General features: G+C 34.0%; 1 protein-coding gene across 4 annotated transcripts in view; it reads right to left on the reverse strand.

Moving 5' to 3' along the window:
- Positions 1-19,998, reverse strand: part of Dpr1 (defective proboscis extension response 1) — a 335,719-nt gene that overhangs the window by 149,177 nt on the left and 166,544 nt on the right. For all 4 annotated transcript variants that reach the window (XM_071726741.1, XM_071726740.1, XM_071726739.1 and 1 more), the window contains one exon: positions 16,707-16,917. In XM_071726741.1, coding sequence (XP_071582842.1) covers positions 16,707-16,917 — 211 coding nt within the window. The remainder of the gene's footprint in view (positions 1-16,706; positions 16,918-19,998) is intronic.

The raw sequence follows: 19,998 nt of genomic DNA on the forward strand, positions 1-19,998 counted from the left end.
CAGGAGTGCCTTTCCCCGCAGAAATCTACGCGATTTCTATATTCATATGATATTGCAGATATCCTGCGACCATTCACCCACTGTTCACGGTTATCCAGCAAAGTGGAATATTTTGTCTTTCCAGAATATATCCTTACTGTATTTTCTGTCTTGCCATTGTCCAGTTTTCGTGAAATAAAGAAAGATGTTACTGACAAGTTGTAACAACATAATAATAATAAGCAGCAATTTTGATCAAAGAATAAAAATTAGGAATAAAATACTTCAATAACATAGAACTTTTTAAATTAAAATTACTTAAAAATAAAAAAGAGATTAAAAATTAGTGTACTATCATATAGAGATAATTAAGTTTAAACTTTTGTTTGCAAATGTACGAATAAATTGTTGTTTGCAAATGTATACGAATATAATCGCTTAAATGCAAGATAATCAATATTAATTTGGATAAACGCTCGTTTAACCAGGGATTTGTAAATGATACTTGGTATAATGTCATAATTGATCGTTAGTTAAATAATGCGCCCGAATAAACTTGCTACTTTATAACTTATGCTATTTCCTACATTACGCACGAATAGTCTCGCCCGTAACTTTAACGCGATAATTACATCCAGAAGTATTTGCTCCTGAAGCGAATGTAATTTGACGTTTATTATAATGCAACCAGTCCGTATTCATTATGGCAGCGTTCATTCAACGATATATTTTGACACACATATGAATCCGTTTATCGTCGCGACCTGATGTGACCATATTTCACCAATAAATTACTAACCCATGGAGCAAAATCTCTCTCATCTCGACAAGAACATAATTCCATAATAATAACATAATTATCCTCGACGTTACTGTACAAAGAGCAATTTACATTTCCTTTCAAACATTCGAAATGGCCATTGTGATATAATTGCAACACGAAAACTCATTTTATTGTGTCCGTGTGAAAATAGAAATGCTATTACAATTTAACAATAATTTAATATTTTACTGGACTATTATCAAAACCTGTTATTGGCAACATTAAATTTTTAAAAGGACAAACAGATATACATATGGAGGGGTAAAAGTCATAGTGCTGCAAGTCAAATTTTTTTAAATTTTTTCTCGCGTGCATAGATGCAATCTGTACAATATATAAATTGCATCTATGGACACGAAAAAATATCTTTAAAAATTTGACTTACACCACTGTGGTTTTTACCCCTCCATATATACTCTTTACACGATCGTGATCTAAGGAAGGAAATAAACCTTGATCTGGCAGCAACATTTGTAACGCGAATGCTCATTCGAATTAATTAGTTATTCCTCGTCCGTCTTCCAGCATCGTGCGTGACTCGAGTCACATGTGGCGCGATGCACTTGCGTAAGCCTTCAAAATTAGCGAAGTTCGCGGGTTGCAGCTGGGACGCGCGGAGCGTCCTTCGTTAACGCTGGAGCGTGCAAACTCGAGCGACGTGGTTCATTACACACGTATTTGGGATTACCGGAAATAATCGGACAGCGACCGTTGCAATCGGATTAATTCGCATGCCGTTGGCGGCAGGCGCACGCTGACGGTTTGTTACCGTCGACCGTTCCCGTTTGTTTCGTTTCTTCTTCATCGCCGATCGCGTTTGACAGCTGTAATCTTTCCTTTTTAATGAACACGTATCATTGCGCGTCACCAACAAAATTTCATTCATTACCACTACTTCTGATGATCGAAACAGAAAAGATTATGTATTCAAATTGTCAATTTGATTACTATGCAATTTATACATATGTTCATTTATCTGACTTTTGGAAAATTAATAAATCATTTAGATTAGTTTAGATATATTTTGCAAATTTAAACATAATTTTCATTCAAATCTACTTTTGGAGTTGGTTGATTATTCTTGCTTAGAAACAAAAATGTAAATTTAAACTTTACTCGAGTCTCAATTTAGTTTTATTTATATGTGATTCATGTCCTATTTTAGTTCTAATCGATTATTATACCATTTAACATTTTAAAGTTTCACGATGGTTCAATTTAAGTTCGAGTTCAATCTATTAATGTTGCACTTTCTAAATCGTGTTTTAACAAATTCCGTAACATTTATGATAGAAGGAAAGAGAGGAAAAGGAAGAGCAAGGAACAGAGGGAGGAGGGAAAAGAGGGAGAGAGGGGGAGAGAGAGAGAGAGAGAGACCAACAAGTGCATATCATAATCTTAACTTAACTTAATCGTAACTTTCATCAAGTTACACAAAAAATTGATAATTTTACGATTACATGAAGATTTTACCTATTCGAGAATATTAGATAGATATTGCGACATACATGATGTCGCATACATGTTAAAAGTGTCGCTAAATCTACTAAAAGGTGCAAAACGCGATAAAAATCGTATAAAACGTGCAAACAAACGTGTCATGTATTTCATTACTATTAAATGTCACGCATTACAAGAGCCACGCACCGATGAAAGAGATTTCACTTCACCACGAATGCGTTAAAGCGTACGAATGATAAACGACTTTTGCGTGATATCAGCATTTGAAACATCCGTACATTAAAGTATTTGATTTTATCATTTTGGTGTCACTTTCTGTCGCGCATAATATGTAATTTTTCGATGGGACCAATTATTTGCAGTACGTACAACGTGACTCGAAAGTAAATTCAATAGCACTCACACGTATACACATAATGTAAAACTATTTACATAGATTATACATCGTAGCTGCATCTGATTGCGCGGTTAGATGCAAGTTTCGTCTGCGATTCAAAGCATTTGACTTTTGATGTATACGCGATGCATTAATTCTTTACATTGCACATAAATTCTCGTTCGGCTATTACATGTCCAGATGCACGTCTATGCAGACAAGCTATATAATTGCATTTTTCTAAAAAATTACAGGTTATAAAAATTTGCAAATAAATACAATTTACAATTCGTAGAAATATGTTAACCTTTCTACGAGTTATTGCTTGTTCTAAAGTAACGTGTTTCGCAATATATAATTAAGCTTTAATTAAATTTTTTAAAGATATAAGATCTTTCCATATTTAATCTATAAAAAATAATATTCCTAAAATTGTACTGAAATTGCTTAATATTTTTGTATTTAAGAAGTAGGAAAATGTAAATCTCCAAAATTTCATTTTTTCGGAAATATATTGCACAACTCCTGAATCATGAACGATTTTTCATGAAACATGGAACAAAATGAATTAAATATATATGCACGTACAAAAAAATCTTTTAAAAAATAATTAATTCTTAATTTACTCCAATGATGCCATTACTGAAAGAATTGCTGACATAAAAGTATATTGTGTAACGCATGTCTATTGCATTATTAATTTTTAAGTATACTTATAATAATAATTATTATTATTGCTAAAAGCTTCAAAATTTGGTCCATTCTGCAATTTATTGAATTTGTTCTTAATTACTGCAATATAAATATATTAAAACTGTATAATCAAATATTATTGAAAAACTATTGATATCTTGACAATCTTCTGTTCTTAACGTGGTTCTCATTATTTATCGTTTAGAGATAAAATTAGTGCCATTTAAAAAATATAAAAAGAACCGTAAAATAGGTTTTTCTTTTTACCGACCTAAAAGTGTCGTTTCTCTTTATTGCGTACTTAAAGAAAATAATTTGGTTGGGAAGCGCTTAAATAATAGTTACTTTACCTTCTCCTTTAAAAGGCGCTTGGCGTCTTTAGATTCTTCAAGCAACCTTTAGCCAGCGAATGGCCCACTAAACCTACTTCGTTTAAATTCGGAAAAGTGTAACACGAAAATTGTCTTGAGTTTCGTAGAAACGAATGCGGCAAGTAGAATTGGAATTTTTGGAGCAGTTTCAAGATAATATAACTAAACTGCCTACTTTGCGTACTTATAGCTTTTTGTAACTGTAGTTTATTCAAATGCTTCTTATGCTTTTTGATCGTAAATGTTGGATTCATTGAATCCAAGCTAAACTTTGATCGAGAGGATTATAAAAGTGCGGATCAATGCAAAGTCGATTTCGAATCGAAAGATGAATTCCGAATGTGCAATGATTCTTCCGGAAATTGAGACGTATTACAGGGAGAAGCTCGCGAAAGTGCTCTGCAATTCATGAACAGCACGATGACGTTTAATTACGACATTTGAAACAGTAAAGTTTAATACGCGGACTGCTTATTACAATCTAGCATATAAAACTTTATATATTTGTGTGCCTGCGTCTTCCTCAACTTTTGGATGATTTCCATCGTCGAAACTCATCAAATCGACGATATAAATTCTCAGAACGTTATGTCTGGCAGTAATGGCAATAAAAATGAAACATGACAGAAAAATATGATATAGTCATGATATTAATGTAAATCGGTCGTCGAAGAAATTCTTCCCAATTATTGGAAAACTGGAGAAAGCAGTGAACCGTTACAGGCAGAGAGAGAGGCGGATAGCACTTTATCAAATGGACAGCCTTTCTCTTTTTCTTTTTCTCGGAAGGGGAGGGGGAGGAAGAACACGTAAGATTACTACGTACCGCAAGCAGGTTTATTTGTAACGGTTATTCAACCGAGTGCTAATGAATCGATAATGGCTGCATCGATCGTACAAACTCGACGAGATCGCGCGGTTTATGTACGTGTAGAGCGATTTCATTCGGAATCGTCGTCAGTCGAGCAGGCTTCCTTTGTATTTTGCGCTCTATCGCTCGTATTGTTTCCCCATGTTCCGACAAGCGTGCTTAATCCGCTCGGATTACTCGGATGATGCTGGTAAAAGATGTGCCTCTATTTTTCTTCAACAGTTTCGGGCTGTGTACATCGCGATTTATACGCACGTTTGCAGATAACGGATAATTAAAAATGATGACGAGATTGAACATTATCATTAAATATAAATAGAAAACTTCTGTCTTTTTTAATTATTTGAATATTTCTGTAAGGAATAGTAACATTGAGTAAAGAAAATGCCGTAGACCGGAAAGATGGTGTTCCGTCTAAGGTAGCTAAATTTAAGCTACTTTGTGCTTCACCGCTTTCTTACTTTACATGGAGCTATTGTATATACGAGGTTATTGCAGCTTAATCCGATGTTCACCTTTATACCCTTGGAAAAGCCTATTGAGAAATTTACTGGCTTTCGATATAATCTCTCAAAATGAAATCTATTTGTCGCGTCAACTCCGTTGCTTTATCAATTCATTGTCTTCGTCAATAAATTTGCAAGTTCAGCAAGGCCACGGTTCATCACGACGAGAAATCGATTCGAGATATCTCTATCGTCCGTTTTATTTCGACTGCACGATTTAATATGTACTCAATGATCAGGCTGTCTCTTGAAATATACACCGCAATGTATACCTATACCCCACATTGAAGTCAAACGAAGTTTAACATGGACGCTCACAGCGACAAACGTTTATTCGAGTACGTAATTTTATAGCAAATTCGACGCCGGGATGGCTACGAGTTAAACCTAATCTACCCGATGCGATAATAATAGTCCATGGACCACGAATGGTGTACACGTGTGTTTACTGCATGCGATTAAACGTGCAAGTTATTCACAACATAAAAGAGCAGTTCAAATTCCTTACTCTTATTCCTTACTTACATCAAAATACTTGTGATTATATATTCCAAACAAATATTTATATCATTTTAAAAATAAACTTGTAAAAGTTTGGAAATAATTTGCAAAGATATAGAAGAAATTAAAGCGGTTTAGCACTAATTAATAATACAAATGGAAAAACAATTGATATGTTTCACAACAGAATAAGCCGATTTGGAAAAATGGTTTTCCGGAAAAGTCGCATTCTATATTTTATATTCTATATTTAGATGGTTTATAATTAGCAATAACGTAGACATTGAATAATGATCGATTGTATTTCTGCTCAACGATGTAAAATTGTAAAGCCACTATGGCAGATTTATTTATGTAAGACGAATTTTTAGTTTAAAGATGTATATCCATTAGTTGCGGTGAATACTTGTATACCTCTCTCATTATACATAGGTCGCGAAAAGACTCGTTAATTTCCACTAAACTCGAGCGCTTAATAAGATACCGATAGATCTGCATCTAATCAAGGCCGCTTTAATTACAAGTGTTTAAGAACAACGTTGGGCAGAAGCTCCCGTTTCCCACGATATCATCTGTCACAAGCCACCCGTGAAATAATTAGCCATTATCCAATCCTTGTGGTTCGTTGCCGGGTATTCTAGGGCGACCTCGCGAAAAGTTGGGTCATCCGAGGTAAACTTAAAGTAGAATACTATAATACGGCGCACACAAATATCGTCGCAACAGGCGCAACTTAAGAGACGGCGCGGCGTTTAATTTCGCTGCACTGGCACACAGGCGATCGGGATCGGCGAAGTGCAATTGCAACTCTCTTAATTGCAACGGCAGATAAATACGCCGGCGTAAATTAGGGAGTTTCTGGAAACTTAAAGCGTCGCGGCTGCCGACTAAATTGAGCGATTCAGAACTGGAAGGAAATCATCTCGGGGCATTGTGCGACTGCGACTGCGATCGTCAAAGATTCGTAATGACTCGCAAACTCGAACACGGCCGTTGATGACTTGCAAAATGCAGTTCGCGGAATCGTATGCTACTAATTCGAGTGGGAAAGATTTGCTATTATTCGCGATTAACGCTTCGACGCTGTATCTTTTCGCATAAGTATATAGCTACTTTGCATTTTCGCGCGCTATATTCTAACGTTTATGACGGTGAAAGGTTTAATTTCCAGAACAGTTACAAACACAAAAAGACATTGCAAAGTTAGCAATTACATAAGTTAAAAATTATTAGGAGTCATATAAATATTAGATACGTATGATTAAACAGCTTTCCAAAATTAATTAGCTCAAAAATAAATAAAACAAAATTTCATTCATGTAATAAGTTGATATATAAAATATTTCATTATAAGTTAGTATACCTATAAAAATTTTTGTAAGACAAGCTCTCTGGGGTAAGATACGTAATGCGGGAAATATCATATAAAAGGCACCTGGTGTTCTAAAAGGTTCGCTTCTAGATGATATGGTCCATTTAGCACAATGGTTGAGCCAGTCCTGGCTATGTTGGTTCACCCGAATCCCAGCGAGACGAATTTGCGAGGAAAGGGGACTGAAATGGGTCGCTTTGGATGCGGAGAGATATCGCCGCTTATAGATCTGCACATGTATCTTGTGGCTGGACGGAGATAATCTAACTATCATAACGAGATAAACGATCCTGGGAGGGAGACCATAATTGCCGTAAGAGTGACAAATACTCGCATCCTGTTCCCTGGAAACTGCATCGCGTCCTGATCGTACGTCGCATGATGACAGAAATTCAGGAGGTTCGAAACAAGAATGTCATGCGTCAACTATACAGAAACATCTAAAATATATAGATTTTTAACACTTGTAAAACCTACTTCAGACGACATATAATTCGTATCAGAATTCAGGATAAAATTTTATTTAATTTTATTGTAGTATAAAAATCATTTTGAAAAATTAGAATACACTCATATCATACAATATATTGTATCTAAAAATAGACACATATATAACTCAAGTAGAATTCTATAATCTGATATAATTATAAATCGTCTATACGATGAGTTATAATACTACAAAATTTGATAAAAAGTTAGGTACATGCGTAAATGCTTACAAAATTGATTCTATTTTTTCATGCGTATTGTAAGTCAAAATAATAATAAAACCCTATATGGGAAGCCACTAGCTTATGGCTGTGAATTCTATGATAAATTAAAGCGATATTTTCCTCGCAAAAAGTTACGGGCAGAGAATAAGTAAATTGAAACAACGAAGTAAATCTCTAGAATTTATCAAAGTGACAATTTGCCTGACTGATATTGTACCTTACAAGTAGAAGTGTTTGATTGATATTTGAAACATATTATATATGATACGCGATGATGCCAATTACTGCGCTTTAATTCAAATGTATCCTTAAAATATTCAGTAAATAATCAATTAGTAAAAACGCATGTTTTTAATTAAGCATTCAAAGTTAATGTTGCATTGTATCTCAACATTTTTGTAATTTATTAAATAAAATAATTGATAAAAAATTATGTTGCATTTTATTCCGTTTTTATTGGAAAAGTTTGATCGAATGATGAACGTCGGATTTAAATCGAACCTCCTGTCGAATGATGGTACTCGTACACAATTTTGGAGCTTGAAAGTTGTACGGGGGAAAAAAAAGAAAAAAAACCGTAAAAGAGTGATTCGATCTGACATAGATATCCATATCTACACCGATTTTGAAGGATCGTATTGCTTCGTATTGATGGCCACGAATTTCGCAATTGATTTGTGGATGCCTGGCTGCACCAAGGACGGGCTGCAGTACGAAGGAGGGAGAAACCAATTAAGCCGTCAGTGCGTTAACGCGTGTCATTCGCTCCCATATTGTAGCCAAGTGTGACCAATCGTGACAATGAGACTTAATTGCACGAATAATAACGGCCATTGTTCTGACGCCGCTTAATATTATTTTCTGTCTTCTGTCATTTCGCTCATCGTTTCATGTCGGACGCGGCATATATTATTACAAACGAAGAATGACCACAATTTTACCTGCGCGGCTTAACGTCAAATAAACAAATATTATTCCATTGCGATATCACCGCATTTCGATGTCTACATGTTTCAAAACGAATATGACGTTGCAATTTAATTAATTTTGGAAGCTATTTACATCCACGTCATCATAAAAGTAAGCTTAGTAAATCATGAAATTTCTGCAGTTGAAAATTATAAATAATTAGAAGATTACGCAATTAAATCGACATCCAAAGCATATCATTTAATTCACGAATATCAATATATGCATATAATACACACATGCGTAGGCAATTAAACTCTTGAGTCAACCATCGCGCATGCGTGCGTCTGTGTGTGTGTGTGTGTGTGTGTGTGTGTGTGTAATTTATCAAAACTTTTTGTTAGTGTAATAAATTATTATATTAATATAGCATTGACGATCATCCTAATATTATCTATAGTAGTTTACGTTGCAGAGAATATAATCATTGACTATTGAATAAAAAAATTCACGATATATGACTTTATTCTATACGTATTCTATTTCGAATTTTCGAAGCTTTCTGCAAAGTTTTCATCAAAGTTACCACTCCCAAAGTTTTGCACGAATTATTTCGTGGATTCCCGTGAACTCCTTTCACAACGCGGGACGCCCTTGCGTCTTGACATAAAGGCTCCCCCCCCCGTCTCGCGTAAGATGAAATATTTTGGCTTATGTAAACGCAAAAGCCTGCCTCCGAAACACGCGGTTATTACGCGCAAAGGAGCGAGTGCAGGGAAGTGAAGGATGCAATGGCGTGAGAATATTGCAACGATAATGAAAACATCACAGAGTAATTATTTCTCTCTCTGCACGTCTCTCTTCTGAATATTATAGAGACTATGTCTAATATTATAGAGACTATGTAATAATCTGCGTTTTTGAATATATGTATATATTCAAATAATTTGGCGATTCTTGAACTTACAGTCGTGTTTTTTTGGCAAATATATAACTTAAAATATCTTCATGAAATAATTTTACATCAAGTCCCGAAAGCTTTAAGCAGATTAAGTGTTACAGAAGCTAATAATATATAAACTAATAAAATATGATGCATAGCGAAATTTATGTTTAGTAAATTTTATAATTACCTTTAAAAATTTAATTTGTGATGTAAAAAACAAGATCAATTTCAAGCGTTCTTACAAAGATTGAATTATGCAGTAACTAAACAGTTCTGATAAATAAGCGTTCGATCAAATTTAATTAAGGAAAAATTAATTCTGAGTTTCGAAATTCGTTATTAAAATGTTTCACGATACTAATGAGACACCTTATATGGAGACCATATATGGAGTACTGCAAAAAAGATTCTGAAAACGTTAGCCTATGTTTGTATTCCATTTTCACTAACAAAAATTTAAATCGATGTTTAATTGCTGAGCTATTTAAGATCAAATCTTAAAAGACTTTGAAAAATAAAACTTCACTTAAATACATCATGTAAATAAACTAAATTATTCATGTTAAAATGTCATATTAGAAAAATATATTTTTAAGAAATGCAAGTCTATTTGAATCCTTGCTAAAAAAAAATTCGACTGTAATTCTTGAGAGAAATACTCGAATTTAGAACCTTTAAACATGGCGTTGTGTGTGTATAAGTCTCATAATAATCTCGATTATTCTATTTTCCAAACAGTTGAAAATTCAAGGGTGCTATTATGCAAATCTGTGTCAAGTCACGCATATCGACTTTTAACGAACAAAATAATAGTCTTGTAATCTCTTTCGTAGTTTTCTGTGCTAACTAAAAAATAACGAAATGTTACGTATATCGAGATCCAATAATGCATTTAACAATTAATATGCGAAGTAAGAATGAGTGATATTTCGAGTGATTCCTTTCGTGATACAAACAAGAAGACATAGATAGTGATTCTTTTTGTCTAGTACCGTCTAGTAAATCTTTTATCAACTAGATGGCTAGTCAGAATTCTCTGAAATCCTGGCTATTCTAGGATGACTATTTTCTCGAGAATGCTTTCATACCTGCTTTATACTATATATCCCAGTTTTTAAGAACCATTGAACAGTACATGTAGCAACACATTAGTAACAACACTAATGTGTATGAGCTACAAGTACACATGGGAGAAGCTTATTATTGTACATATATTGGAACGATGCCATAAAAAGGGACATGGATTAAAAATCGTTCCACATCTTTTTTATCAAAAGTTTATAAAACTGTTCTCTTCAGAATTGTATCAAATAAATCCTTTTTATATCAAATAAATCTAATTTCTCTTATATTTTTATAAATTATATGTGTATTACATATACAAAGAAAAGAGAGAGAGAGAGAGAGAGAGAGAGAGAGAGAGAGAGAGAGAGAGAGAGGGGGGGGGGAGTGTGATATACCTCAGAATATCTAAATTGTACTCAATATTTTTTAAAAACATATGAAATCAATTGTTTATTAACGAAAATATTGAAGTAATACTGGAACATAAAAAGTTTAATAATTTTTATAAACTAACTTTCAGGAAAAAAAAATGTTAGACAAAATCATATTCTTCAATTAATCTCAAGCAAATTTTACTTCGACAAAATTTTAGCTTAGTTATAAAGACACCAAGTTAACAATAAGAAAGTTGTGATAAAGAGATAATCATCTTCTTTATTTATTAAACAAAAACCAAAGAAAAAACTTTGCTATTAAAAGATAACGTAATAGATATAAGACCTTTTGTACACAAGCTTCTTTTTACGCAACATATCGAAATCTGATTGAAGTTCCTAATAATAACGAATTAGAAAAAAGTAAAAAATGTATTGTAATATCTCGCTTATACAAAAGTACATAAATATTGTAAGAAATTGCTGTATTGGAAATTGCTTTATTATTATAGAAATACTATAAAGCGTTTGATATTACGCGAGCATTCTTATTTAATTACATTAAATATAATATTATTGTGCATGGAATATGGAATAAAATCACGCACAAGGGGTATGTCAAGCATGTGTACATATGTTTTAAACAGAAATATGTTAAAGATTTGCCAACGTTTCTCTTCAAGAGAATTCCAAGCGCTCTTACAAAGATTGAATTACATTTCATTTTCCGCGAGTTTCGCGTAATTTAAAATCACTGTCCAGCGACGGCGGTGGCCATAACACTGACTGTCCACGGTCTTATTTATGATTGCGCCGTGTCTGGCATTCTCGTCTCGGCAAGAATGACTTATACCCCTCTTAATTAAAAGTTTGATTAAAGCAAATCTCCGCGGTAAAATCTACAAGGTCAAAATTGGGCCAACATTGCCTTTTACGTACTTCTCAATGCATCCCTCTTTTTTACCACGTATATAATAATACTCAATATAACGCGTACAGGTATAATAAAAATTTATTTCCTCTTGTGCTTTAAAGCTCGTGTTTTAACGAGTAATTGTTCTTTTCAAAAATAGAACTATTTTAAAATTTTAATTCAATGTTTTTTAAACTTATTTTAAACTATTAACATATAAATGACTTGCAAGATTTAAATATATAAATTTGCATTAAGAAGTAAAATAAACTGCCTTTAAAAATGTATTTTATTACAGAGAGAAATGTTCTTCTCCATTTTTTTTTTTTCAGAAAAATGACGATGTTTGAGCTGCGTCACTTTCGAAGCAAAGTACAAATATAAAAGTTTAAAACACCATATAACATGTATATAACCATATTGTTTGTACTTTTATATACCATTCCTTAGTAAAGATATATCTCCACATGAGATTGTACTATTTTATTCATATCTTTATGCCTTCCACCGTACTGATATGTGCCAGGGTGCCGTTGCTGACATGGCCATTTCGCTGAATGAAACATTACATCAACAAGGCTTCCAGAATCACTAATATGAGATCTTAACATATAATACATAATGCAATACAAAAATCACAATCGTTAAAACGTGAGGAAATAACATATAAAACGCATACGCTTTCATATATATTGATTGCATCAACTATCATATGTGATAGTAAATAAACAATATTGTCTTTATGAGATTATCTCTAAGAGAGATTTAAACAGACATCGATTTTTATTTATCGTCAATGGTAATAATGGAATACGGAATATATCGAGACCATCAACAATTGACTAGGTACATCAGTGTTTATCGTGCTCCGTTATATATGGCTTGGTCGTTGACACTGCTGTTGCCTGGCAAATCTTTGCCGGCCAATTATCATTTTCACTCTCTCGTCGGATTTGTGATTACGTTACTGATTACGTCGACCAAAGCGCATTCATTAACCTACCATCGCAGAATAACCAGCGTGGAATCTATTATACCATATCGTGAACTAGGACAAATTTAAACCACAATGTTGTTCCACATTTAGTATTAAATGATACATATTCATAGAACTAATACGTTTCATATAAATGATAACATATATATGTAGGATATATTACGTGATGCTTGTATCTCCTACGTAAATTATTATTATATTCTATGTATATGTACAAGTAGAATGCTTAAATTATAAGAGAATATTTGTAAAATACGCATTCGAGTATATCAGTATTATAGTAGTTAACTAAAATTGAATTCCATTTTAAGCAGCATCTAACTTTCTAACTAATAAGTTTGCTGATCCTGGCATGTTTTTATTTTGTAAGTCTTTTAAACTGCTATTTGCAACAAATTATAAGTGCTTAATAATGAAATGATGATCATGTTTATTAAATAATGATAAAATGACATTGTATACTCCCGAATTTTATTGTCGAGACAAATAGTGCAATTCGGGCTTTAAACCAACACAATCACGTGAGAGTTCATGAAAGGCCAACTAGTATCCGAAACTAGAATACGAGAAATGGGTTCGGATTTATTTGACAGGGGCAGGACGAGACGTTTAACAAATGCACAGTGGCAAAAAATGCATTAGTGGTTAATTCGAATGTATTTATATATTACGTCGCTCGGCTAGGTAAAAACACGGCAAAAAAATGCCGAGTCAAGAATATATATGCTAGAGTAGTGAGATTGGAGTTCCACCCGCTGGCAGAATTTTATTATCCTCGCGAATTTTGGTACGTGAATTATTCTCTGTAGGACACATTTCGACTCGAAAGGTAAAAACGGGAATTATGAAGAATTTTAAGTCAAATATCTTGTTATATTCAGCAATTTTATGTAAAAATCACGTACGCGAGATTTTGAACGAATTACTTCCAACGTCTTTCTCAGTTAATCATAAAAATAAAGCAAAAAGAAATGCGATTGCAACTAATATAATATACAAATATTATTAATAAAAATCATTAATAAAAATCATTAATATATTTTTTTATATTTTATATTTTTATATTTTAAGCAGTTTGTCACTATAAATAATTGTGTACAAACTCTCTTATCTGTTATAAAATAGCTTTTCCTGTTAAATATCATTTTATTAAAGTTATTATGTTACTTTTCAATCAATCTGCCCTACTTTTGTTGATCTTTCTATCGATTCTTAGCCCATAATCTTTATAGATCTATCAGAAAACAGCCTCTTCCCCTTCCATCAATCCCCAAAGTTACTTCATACCCCAATGGGAAATTTCGATCTGCAGTCAGCGCAGGGACTCTCGCGTTTCCAGCTTTTTGCGGAATGGATTTGTAAAATCGATCTCGCCGTCGACTTCATGTTTTACGATTTTACGAATGAGAGAACGTGCGAAAGAAAGACGATTTATTTCGTGCCAACCTTCCCTCCCCGTTTCCAGATATAAACGCTCCAGACGGAGTAGATGCACCTGCATCGATGCGTTCGTAGTGCATAAAAAGGGGAGAATAAGGGTGGGTGGAGGTAGAAAAGGACTTGGTTCGCGTCGACGTGTTTCCTCCAAGCCGCTTATCGAGCACGCCGGAGCTCTTACGTTTCTCCAGCGCTTCGTATTCTCCATTCCTTGCCCTTCACTTATTCTTCTCTTTAGCCTCGTGTGGAGAAATCAACGGTTGCATTTGTGGTCCTACATTCGCAAATGGAAGCGAATAATTCTATGCTGGTCTTTAACCTATTTACTCATCGCGCGAGGAAATGACAAATCTAAATAACGCGAAGCAAAAAAAGAAATTTGCCAATACCGCTCCACTTTCGTAATCTATAAATTATTATCGTTTTCCTTTACTATCTCATTTTATACTACTATCCCTTCAGTAAGTTTTAATTGCTTTTTTTCATCGGTGTTTTACATCTTCGGAAAGAAACTAGAAAGTTTCTTTTCATATTTTAAGACGACGATCTTATATAGATCTTGATAGTGAAATCTATATAGGAATTGAAAAATCTTGCAATAAAAAAATGTTAGGCATCAAGAACTTTGTAATCTAGCAGTAAGATTTTAAGACTCGAACAATTTCACGCCCTAAGAATTCTAAGAATTTCAATAGTTTAAAGATATGAGAGCTCAATAATCTTAGAATCCAGGAATTTCAGAAATTCAAGAAATTCGAAATACAAAATTAGACTTGTCTATTGGCATATTTCGCGTCGAATTCATATTATAATTTCGTTCTTTCGCGAATATTTATTTATTATATTTACGAGATACGTGAACGATGAAAGCCGCCATAGGTGGCAAACGCCACAATAAGCGTAATTAATTTCATGAAGGAAAGCGAGGTACGATAGCCGCGCCGATTTTCGATAAAGCTGCATGGCGGATGTTTATTATGGCTCAAGTTTACGAGAGGCGGATCGCGAACTGCAACGCGAAAATGTTGAGTTTTCAGCGCAGCAGTTATGCCAATATAAAATTCTTCCGGATTGCATGCACAAAGTTACGTTGTTTATAGTGTATCTTAGCTCCAACTTTCGATGGCAAAATAACTCGTTCTCTCTTGCCCACTCTCGTTGCTTTTTATTTGGTCGGCGACGCTCGCAAACGGAAGAAACGGAAGTCGTGCGTTATCGTTGTCGTTTTCCCTAATGTTCTCAGAAACTGCTGAAAGATTCACGAACGTAAAAAAAACGATCGCAGGGACTTCGCCTAACTAAATCTTACGGCGTGCTTGACTTTAACTTTAAAAAAGACACGAATACTGCTCTCACTGTATCTTGTTGCAGCCAGAAAAAATTGCATTTTTATTCGTTGTTTGCGAAGGCGGATCATATAAACATGACCGGCGAGTATATTTAATAATATTAATATTAATTAATTAATTAAAGTTAACACGTTGATCTTTTTTGTGTCACATGGCATTATAAAAGATTATTTGTTTTTCAGGAAATCACATCTCTCTCTGCTTCGTAACTGTGCATAAACTTCATATACAAGGAGATATGCAAAATAATATTTGATGACACACTTGTACCTGCATGAATATGTAATTGTACATGTCATCGCCGGCTGCATTGTGCAATCGGCATTCGTGATGGAATCGAGATCAATTTTCACACACGATACATTGCAGCTGCAGAGAAATTTCTGCAGCACCGTTAATAATGTATTATTTATCATCATTATCGTATTAATCACATCGCAGTACCTAATATTATTAAATGTTACAAATATGTCAAATGTTATAAACTGGCAAAATAATATTCTGTAGATAAATGCCAGCGCGTGGCATTATATAATACATATGAAATACAAAGCGCAAATCTAAGATATTAAGATAAATACTATAACATTTATAATATCGTTATTTAAGTTCGCATAAATATTAATCAATATTAATGCGCTTTATAATCTGTCTTTTTTTAAATTTCTAATGTCAAAGGCTATAAATTGGTCGAATTGGTCAAATAAGCTACATATACTTTACAGTGATAATTTCTGTTCTTTCATAATCGTTAGATGTCAATGTCGATGGCAAGTTGCAATTCGTTAATCCTCAAACGATGAGGATTTCAGAACGTGACGCGACATCGGAAGGATAATCCCACGACGGAGCACTTAAACGTTTAAACTTTAACCCGTTCGATCCCGCCGGCTCGTGTCGCGAACAATCTTTTCTCCGAGACAGCAGCCGATCGAGTCGTAACGGTCGTAACATTCGTCTCCCATCGAGAGGAGACTTCGAACAGAATCAACCCAAGGCCGCGATTTATGTAACCGGGCCAGGTGTGTGAATAATTCAGACGGCACTCACCAACCACGTTGAGGCTATAGTTGAGCGACATCTTCGGCTCGGTGCTGACCTGGCACTCGTATACGCCGGAATCGCGCTGTTGCGGCGACTTGATTTGCAGCGTCCAGTTCTCCGACTTGTCCGGATGGATCACCTGGAACCTCAGATCCGACGTGTACATGAGGATGCCCGCGCTCAGGATATGCATGTCCCGTTTACGCATCCAGGACACCTGCAACATAAACAATACAACCTGTACTCGCACCTTCTACGCAATACCTCCTACGTTTGCTGCAGTTTGCTACCGCAGACATTTCTACTTTTTCAGTCTTCGCCTAATCTCTAATTCATTTCTTGTAATTAAAAAAATCTAAAGCTAGCTAAACATCTCCTTCAGCTCTAACGAATAGAGTTCTGAAGATTATTGATATAATGTTTAGCAGTTTAGTATTGTACACTGAGAGAAATGTTGAAGAAAGTTTTGTTGAAACAACCAAAATTTTGTTACTGTAACAAAATTTTGGTTAATTTTGGTTGTTTCAACAAAACATTTTTGTTACTGTAACAAAATTTGGTAGTTTCAACAAAACATTTTTCTCAGTGTACATCGATAATTCTTTTAATAAAATAAAAGTATGTTAGTGCTTGCAATTTGTTTTATTGTCAGTTTTTATAATATTATTCATGTATTGAGAAATAAAGTATGATATGTTTCAATATGGTAGATAGAACAACTTTTCTTTTAGCATAACCATTCTATCTCTTAAATTCGAAATAGTGAAATGATTGATTAAGTGTCTAATTAACATAAACTTTGAATCGCGAAGATATTCAAATTTAGGAACATGTTATAAATGTTTAGCACCGGAAGTTCTCAAGCATCAACGCCTGCGCTGCTACAATACTGGCCCGGGGAGCCTGCAACGTCTTGGTCGTGTTAGAACAAAGACCACGGAAAGCATCCACAACACCGTAAATCCCCGGTTGGTCGACGTGTGTGTCGCAAACGATCTCTATAGTCTCTCATTGTTTTGCGCGCGAACATGTCTGCCGGCTATTTAAACGCCGTCAGAGTTCCGGGGCGTAAATTCCGAGGGCGCGTTGAAAACGGCAGCCAAATGCAATTATCAGATCTCTTCCCCCTTCTAAAGACTTTTCTATATGCAGTGCAATTTAAATTTCTTTAACACGAGAGCATTTTGAATTCTCTTCTCGTATAAATTAGTTCTCATGCAGACTCAAGCATGGCTTAAGTAAAGATTTGCGATTTCTTTTAAAAGAAATATTTCTTTTCAAAAGAAGAAATAACTTATTTAAGAATTCAATTTGAATTATTTTACTTTCCACGTATTCCTTAATCTGTCTAATAAAACACAATATAAAGTATATCTATATTATAATATTATAAATGTAAAAGGAGCGGGAGTCCTTCCTGTACCCCGCATGGGCACAGGAGAATAAACCACTTACTACTATTGGATTTCAGATATTTTTATGCCATGTAAAAGTTAATTCATAATATGGCATATATAAAATAAATAAATAAATAAGTAAACAGATTTCCATTTATATTACATGCTTCTCTGTCGCGATAAAAATTTACAATAATGTCAGATAATATAATCGTAACATACTCAAAAATTTTTCGAGTTTTCTCATTTTATTTCTTAAAAGCTTGTTCATTAGGTAGTCTATGCTGCTTTTAACACTGTATAGAAGTCAAAGAGACAAGTGATCTGGATAATGTTCAGTATATCCATTAAACGGGAATGAAAGGTATAGAAACCTCGATTTAGATAGGCGGCTTAGCCACGCATATCACGGCGGCGTACGATGCACTCGCATGATTGGATGATACCTTTGCGAACAAACGCCACGGACTAATTCGCGCAACGTGCTACTGAATTGGAGGTCAGCCACCAGCAATAGCGATCTAACCCCGCGGGGTAGTGCTGCATCAAGTGGATTGATTGTCTCCTATCTCGCGACGATCATCATCGGTCAACCATGAATTTCATTTTGCAAATTGAGTTCTCTGCCCAAGGTAGCCACTGGAAGAGAACTGAACGTTCAGTGCTAAAAGCATTAATGTACAACAGTCGTCGACGCTGTAAAAACAATTGATTTTTGATAAATCGTTGATGGAGATTGATTATCCCGCTATATCTCGATCGATACTACATTGACGTTAGTGTTTAAGGCCAAAAGCACTTCTGCGTTTTAACCGTGTGAAACTCCTATGTCAAGATACACGTTTTCAAAGTATTTTATTTTCTGATAAACAATCTAATCGATTTTGATTAAGTATTTATTATGACGAATAATATAAATTTATGTATATTGTTTATAAAAGTAATCATAAACAATATACATAATTTATAACATTTAATATAATTTATGCTTTATTATGTTAACATTTGTCTCTTTTAGAATACAACGGATTCACCTTTTAATTTTATGATCAGTATAAAATTTTTAATAAATAATTTTCAATTTTTTTTCTGACGAGATTACACATTTGATTATACTTTGTTTCGTAGGAGCGTTCAATGAAATAATATGCACACTGATAATTATGAAAGTCGAAATGTGCTTACAAAGATGTGGCATTCTATATATATAGTGATCCTACAACTGTCAGAAATGATATGTTTAATATGATCTAATTTGGATAATGTTTACATTATGGCGAATCATCATTACATAACAATGTCATCCGTTAGTTGTCATACGATATCGACTAATACGTTTGTTGTAGGATCGTTATTAGCGATGCCTATTAAGCATTGGTATATACAATATAATCCACACCGCATTTGCGCCAAGAGCGCATGTTTCGCGCGCTCTAATGCAAACGTATGGACGTAAATAAATTTGCTCGGTTGCTGAATTTACCTTCCGTGTAAATATACTGTACATATGCAAGCTGCATACTTAAAATTTGAAAACTTCACGTATTACTACACTTACATCATTAATTAATTATTTTATTCATATTCATTTATTATTATTTTATTATTTGCGTTTCTTTCTCTTCTTCTCCTTCCCTTTTCTCTTTCTCCTCTCTTTCTCTCTCTCCCTCTTTTCATAAATTTAGATTGTAGTGAAATAATGATTTCATACATTTTCTCTTGGACAATTCTTTTCTTCATTATACTAATGTAATAAATTACTAGCGCTGCATTATTGGCAAGTTAATGTAAAATATAACTCTATTAGAGAAATATTATTCATAAATGAGTATGTCTTATATTTGCACTATTTGCTCAAAAAATGTTATAAATATTCTATATATATATGTATATTACATTGG

Source organism: Temnothorax nylanderi, unplaced genomic scaffold, assembly GCF_030848795.1.
Source record: "Temnothorax nylanderi isolate EJ_2023f unplaced genomic scaffold, tnyl_v1.0 TNYL_tig0010_pilon, whole genome shotgun sequence".
NCBI classification, from domain to species: Eukaryota; Metazoa; Arthropoda; class Insecta; order Hymenoptera; family Formicidae; genus Temnothorax; species Temnothorax nylanderi.